General features: G+C 56.7%; 1 protein-coding gene across 1 annotated transcript; it reads right to left on the reverse strand.

Annotated features, from left to right (window-relative positions):
- Positions 1–44: 44 nt before the first annotated feature.
- BUD13 (BUD13 homolog (S. cerevisiae)) lies at positions 45–5,812 on the reverse strand. The gene is made up of 10 exons (XM_009332689.1): positions 5,690–5,812; positions 5,024–5,108; positions 4,791–4,848; positions 3,417–4,096; positions 2,657–2,964; positions 2,179–2,287; positions 1,569–1,707; positions 1,065–1,249; positions 572–653; positions 45–138 (listed from the first exon to the last, which is right to left on the reverse strand). The coding sequence occupies exons 1-10, from the start codon at positions 5,810–5,812 to the stop codon at positions 45–47; spliced, it is 1,863 nt and encodes a 620-aa protein (XP_009330964.1).
- Between the last annotated feature and the right edge of the window lie 326 nt (positions 5,813–6,138).

The following is a 6,138-nucleotide window of genomic DNA, read 5'->3' on the forward strand; positions in this document are numbered from 1 at the left end:
ATCTCCCGTGCAGGAGCGCTGCTCTGCGTGGTTCTTCGTCTCGCCTACATGTCCTCAACGCTCCACTTGTACGCAAGCTCCTGAACCGCCTTCTTGTTGGCTATCCTGGCAAAGCGCTGCTGCTCGAAGCCGTTGGACCTACAAAAGTAATACCGAGCGGACCGTGGGCTGCTGCGCAGAAGCTTTTCTGAAGCAATGAAGCTTTTCAGGGACGTTACGAGTTTTCTGCTACTTCTACCCCGGCTCAGTTTCCACCTCGATCTGTGGTTAACACCACTTAGCCTCTCTGAAGCAAGTTCCTGGGGACGAGCGGGTCCCTCCCTGCCTGCTGCCAGGCTTTTGCTCTGCAGAGGCTATTGACGCCCTTGGTGACAGCGCCAGCCCCGCGCCCTTCTGTCCCGGACGAGCACGTATTCACCACCCATTCGTAACTTAACACGTTCAACCTTACTACTGCCAACAGCCTCATTCGCCCGGTAACTGGGAATCTTTACGCTGCGAACTCTTTGAAGGAAAAGCTCGTTTACTTTTACTATTGTTCTACCCCATCACTGTTATCGGGAACACGTACCTGTCCACACCATCCCAGCGATGCCCGGGCCATATATTAAATCTGTTGAGTGGAGGGGCTGGTCCGTTGTACCTAGGCTTTTCTAGAAGCAGAAAGAGCGATACAGCCGTTTACTACTCCAGCGCAATCATGCGGTCACATCGTCATCAACCTAAGAGGTGTCCGCAGGCGCAGCGCGCAGGCCGCTGAACGGCCAACGACGTTTCCTCGCAGGGGAAACTTCCAAAGATAAAAATCACCAGACTCCGGGGTGGTGAAGTGTAACTCGCCTGATCCTGCTCTTTGTCAGCTTAGGCTAACAAACAATCATAACCATTACTTAACGTTACTTAACAAGCCAGGAAGGGCAAACGCCGCTACCACGCCGACTCCAGAGAAGCAGTCCTTCAGGACCAAGCTGCTCTGGCAGCCCTAGGCCGGTTATTTAACAGCAGCTGCATTTCTACGCTGCTGGGGCCTTAAACCATGCACCGGTGCAACTCGGCAGCCAAACCTTTCTTTTCTTTGTTCTCTTTGGCCTTCCTTTTTTTGATGAAGTCAGCCATGGGGTCTCCTTCTCTCTCTTGCTCCCTCAGCATCTGATCCAGATCCTGGTCGTCAATGTAACGGGCCAAGGGCTTCTGCATCTCTTTTATTGCATCTTCCACGTTCTGCTGCTGTTGCCTCCCCTGCGCTAGCCTGAAAACAAACACAAAGTTTCGCTCCAGAACCAAGCGGTCGTTTCCGGCGACTTGCTCCGTTTGCAGGATCGCTCAGAGTCCCGAACCTCCACCGTGCGCGCAGCGTTCCCAACGCACATCCAGCAACGGAGGGAAAAATTGAATTGAGGGGGTCTCTCAGCCACGGGGAACACGCGCTCTCCCGGTCCCGGGCTCAAACTCAGAACGAAGTGGCGTGCCACCACCGCTGGAAGCCGTTATCAAAAGCAGGGAGTGGAGAGCCCCAAGCTGCAACGCGAGGCCCAAAGACGGTGCTAGGGAGCTCCGGAGAACCTTACCCTTTACCCCATTTGGCGTACTGCTCGTCTCTCTCGGACTTCGCTTCAGCTTTCTGCCTCTGCTCCAGCCGCTCCTGCGCGAGGTCCCTCTTGCGGCCTGACTTGTCACGGAAGACGGTCTCGGAGTGTCGTGATTCCTCTGGAGGGGGCAGATGCCTCAAGTCACACGCTTTGGAACATTTTGCCACCTTTCAACAACTAACTGCGGCTCCTTTCAACATTTCAACGTTACTTCTTCTTGCCCCCGAGAGAGCTTATCATCCAAAACCAGGCAGGATCACCACTCTTGCTTTTAGCCGCTGCCCCACGCAGCCACGCTCGTACCCTGAGCTCTCTGAGCATCGCTCTGCTTCTTCAGGCTTGCAGATGGGGCAGACAGAGAAAGCCTCTCACCCTCCCTGCGATTTCACTGGCATTGCTTTGAAATCGCCGTTTATAAGCCTTTTCTTTCAGAGGCTCAGCGACCCTACCCGAGGAATCTAGACGCTGCTCCACAGGGATGCTCTCCATCGGCACCCTAACAGCAGGGCCTGACACAGCATCAGGAGACAGCTGAAAGCAGGGAAAGGGAAAGCGAGCGGGTGCTCGCGCAGCGTTGTTACACCCCTACCTTCCAAGCGCTTGTGATTTCTCTCGTGCCTCCTGAGCTCCTGCTGTTCCCTCCGCAGCACATCGGCTGACACCAAGCCAGCTTTGACCCCAGATAACATCACATCTGCCTGCAAATCAAACGCAAAAAAAGTCACGTTTACTGCGGGCCGACAGCTGTCCGGCGATCCAGAGGCGTAACGAGGGCACGGCCCGAAATCGAGAGAGACGTGTCAGCGGAGACGGCCGCGTCACAAAGCCGCTCTGCTGGCATCCTCGCGAACAGCTTCCCCAGACCTCCAGAAACAGAGCGGACTGAGGCGGAGCTCCTCTCGCGCGCCTACCCCACGCCTCTTCTTACTGCAAGCAGAGGGTCTGCCACAGCCGCATACACGAGGTACATGAAATTTCTACCCCGCAATCTGTAAGGCGTTGGGCTTTTGCAGCTTTCTATCACCAGGAAGTAACCTACAGCTTCAACGGAACGAGGAAACTTTTACCTTCTTGGGAGACCCCTTAGCGTCACGGTGGCGATGAGGCGAGAGGTCAGGGGGACCCCTTGAACTGTGCTGATCCTTCCCGGCCGGCAGAGTCCGTCGCGGGGGAGATAAATCGGAGCCTGAAGATTTGCTCTGATCTTCTTTGGGAGGACCGCGCTTCGGGGAATCGCTGCGTACGCCGCCTAGCCTGCGGTCTGCATCAGAGGCGTTCCGGGCACCCCTCCGTGGAGATGGAGAGTCAGAGTCGCGCCTCAGGCACCTCTGAGGCGAGGGCACCCGCCTAAGCTTTTTCGTGGCTGGAGAAGCACCTGGAGTGAAGACATATACTAACTAAACATCACAGAATTAGACGGAATTAGTCCCACGAAAGGACTAAACGTGGTGGTGCACGAGGCCAACTCCCAGACAAACCGAGACCTTAAGAGACGACAAGCTGCGGGGAAAAGACAAGTATGTGACAAGAGCCTGTGAAGTCTCTTCCTTCTGAACACGGAGACGGGGTTTGAACCCTCTGTTTTCCTTCCGGACACGTTTAAGCCTTAGCCAGCTAACCCTTCCGTTAATTCTAGTCCAGCTGATGGAAAAACGGGATTACAAGAACTAGCTGTACTGACTGAAACAGCGACCTGTCCTTCGCCATTCCACGGCTGCAGACTCCTAACTCCGCGCCACTCACCTCCCAGGAGCGCGCGAACGCGATCGCAGAGCGGGCAGCCAGCAAGGCACAGGACAGACGGAAGAAACTCTTACGCACGCTCACCTTTTGTTCCGCTCTGCTTTGTCAGGCTAGGTGACCCAGTCCTCTTTCTCCGAGGCGGTGACGAATCTGGGTCAGAATCGTACCTCTTCTTCCGGGGAGGGGACAGATCTGGAGTAGCCTGACGCTTCTGACGTGACGAGGACTTGTCAGAGACGCCGTGCCTGAGCTGAGATTGCTCTCCTTGGACTCCCCCCGATTGTGACTTGTCTGTGGCTTTGCAGCCCTTTTTCCCCACGGCGGAACCGGCTCTCGTTGGAGGCGACAGGTCCGGGGAGTCGTGGCGCTGTCGCCTGGGAGGCGACAGGTCCGGGGAGTCGTGGCGCTTCCGTCTCGGGGGCGACAGGTCCGGGGAGTCGTGGCGCTTCCGTCTCGGGGGAGAGAGGGCCGGGGAGCCGCTGTGCTTCCTTCTTGGTGGCGAGAGGTCCGGGGAGTCGTGACGCTGTCGCCTGGGAGGGGACAGGTCTGGGGAGTCGTGGCGCTTCCTTCTTGGCGGCGAGAGGTCCAGGGAGTCGTGACGCTGTCGCCTGGGAGGCAAGAGCTTGGGGGAATCGTTTCTCTCTCGCCTGGGAGGGGACAGATCCGGGGAGTCGTGGCGCTGTTGCCCGGGAGGCGATTTCTCCGGGGAGTCGTGCCGCAGCCTCCTTGGCGGCGAGTTGTCCGGGGAGTCGTGGCGCTGTCGCCTGGGAGGGGGGAAGAAGGTGAAAGCGAGAGTTAAGATTTTTGTTTGTTCTGCTGTCTCCAGACTGGAAACAAAAACCAAGTGGGACCTGTAAAGCTAGCAGTAGTCATCGAGGACGAAAACAACTTTCTGAACGCAAATTCATACTTGGTTCTGCACCTCCGGGTAGGGACCCGCAGAATTCCCAAAGGAGATCCCAGAAACCCTCCGAGGCAACCTGGATCACAGGAAGGCTGCAATTTTAAAGTCTCCAGGGACCCTTGCGACGCTCGGGCTACAAAACCCACTTTGTGCCCTTGTATAATCATCTTCTCACAAGGAAACGCCCCAGGAGAGCCTGGAGGCTGTGCAACCGCGGAACTCCCCCCGGGATGCTTTCAGAAAAGAGGCGTGCTGTAACGCCACCGTCCTCGGCACGTTCCGGGTCTACAGCGAGTCACCACCCAGATTTCTCTGACGCCGTCAGAGGACTGTGGGACGGCTGTTCGCCTATCGTCCGGAAACCGAGGCAGCATGCTGTCTGCCAGTTCCCCCCCCAGCCCAGGCAGAGGTTCTTCAGCAGCGGAAGAGGAATCCCTGCGTATGCCGCTTCTCACGTTTCACAGCAAAGCACTTCAAAAACCGCAGAACGAGACAGGCGGTACCAGAAAACCAGAAGTTAACCGACGGAAGAATTTCTAGTTGGAGCCCCGTACCTCGCGGTAGATTTGGCCGGTACCGAAATATCCGAGCTTTGCGAGTCTTCATTCTGGTCTAAAGAAAAACAATCAGAAAGTCACCGCTGTTAGGGTGCTCCACAGTTCACGATCTCTTCAGCGTTTCGAGGATTTTTTTTATTTTTCTTAGCTAGTATTATTTTTAACTTCTGATGCCGTCGTTTAGAGCGGCTAAACGTTCAGGGAGAGGGGGTGGAAAGGCCTGGTCTCACCTCCTAAAAGTCGCCATTTAGTATTTGTCCGGAACTCCTCCATGAGCTTCACTTCATCTGGACGCTCATCAATGAATTCCGCCACCTGAAGATAAAACACCAGAGTGAACAACACGGCTTTAAAGAAAAAGGAAGAAAGGATTTCCACCCTCTAACACCAACAAATACGCGCAACTGCACTGGCGGGCAACTGACGTGCGACCATCGTTTAGCTGCCTTCCTACAGCCGGGTCGCGAAACAGCCTTCCAAAGCCTTCGCCTCCAGCGCTTCTCTCTTCCCTGCCAAGGCTTCCAGCCCGTGCCGCGAGCCGCGCCGCAGCGGTCAGCAGGCTCCGGCAACCGCACGGTCACCTTCTGCCTCGCCCCGGGGCGGCTGTTGCACAGCTGCGAGAACCACCGTACCGGCCCTGGCGCAAGCTTTCGGGGCTTGTGAAAATGCGGACGCGGGAAGAACAGGCTGCTGCTGTCTGCAGGGAGCTAATTCAACCCCCTCGCGCTCAGAGCAGGAGGAAAAACACCCACCCACCCCTGCCGGAGAACCCAGCGGAAGAGGAGGCAGCGAGAAAGGGTTTGGCACGCACTGCCCAAAGAGAGGAGCCGCGAAGTGGACCACAAGGAGGACGGATTTAGCTCGCGAAACCGCGTTTGGCCTAATTCCCCGCTCACCACCGGCATGTCCCCTTCGTCCTCCTCCTCCTCCTCCTCCTTCTTCTCCTCTTCCTCCTCATCTTCCTCATCCTCCTCCCAAGCTGTTGTCTCTTGCTGCATTCTTCTCCTCCTCTTCAACATGCTGCCGTCGCCTGCTGCCTTCTCCTCCTCCTCCTCCTCCTCTCTCTTTCTCTTTTTCTTCCCCTCTGTCTTTCACTGTTACACTTTCCCTAGACCGCTTGGCTTTGTTGTGCTGCATGACTGACTAGCAGGAGGGCGATTGGCTGCTCGCCGGCTCAGGGAGCACTTCCCCACAGCTCACCCCAACCTACCCACCCACGCCTGGGTCAGGATATGTGAGCAGGGCTGATGGAGGCGGAGAAGCAGGGCTGAAGGTTCGCACCAGCGCTGGATGTGACAGCAGGCAGCCGAGCGCTTCGCAGCTTGTGCAGTGTCCGACCCCAGGC

This window comes from Pygoscelis adeliae, unplaced genomic scaffold, assembly GCF_000699105.1.
Source record: "Pygoscelis adeliae isolate BGI_AS28 unplaced genomic scaffold, ASM69910v1 Scaffold760, whole genome shotgun sequence".
Lineage (NCBI taxonomy): Eukaryota > Metazoa > Chordata > Aves > Sphenisciformes > Spheniscidae > Pygoscelis > Pygoscelis adeliae.

What these genes read in the sequence shown, in the direction of transcription:
- BUD13 (XM_009332689.1), bottom strand. Translation starts at nt 5,812, where the DNA reads ATGTTGAAGAGGAGGAGAAGAATGCAGCAAGAGACAACAGCTTGGGAG. An exon ending in ACGAAGGGGACATGCCGGTG is followed by an intron (nt 5,109 to 5,689) that starts GTGAGCGGGGAA and finishes TTTTATCTTCAG; the next exon opens with GTGGCGGAATTCATTGATGA. An exon ending in CTAAGGGGTCTCCCAAGAAG is followed by an intron (nt 2,288 to 2,656) that starts GTAAAAGTTTCC and finishes TTTGATTTGCAG; the next exon opens with GCAGATGTGATGTTATCTGG.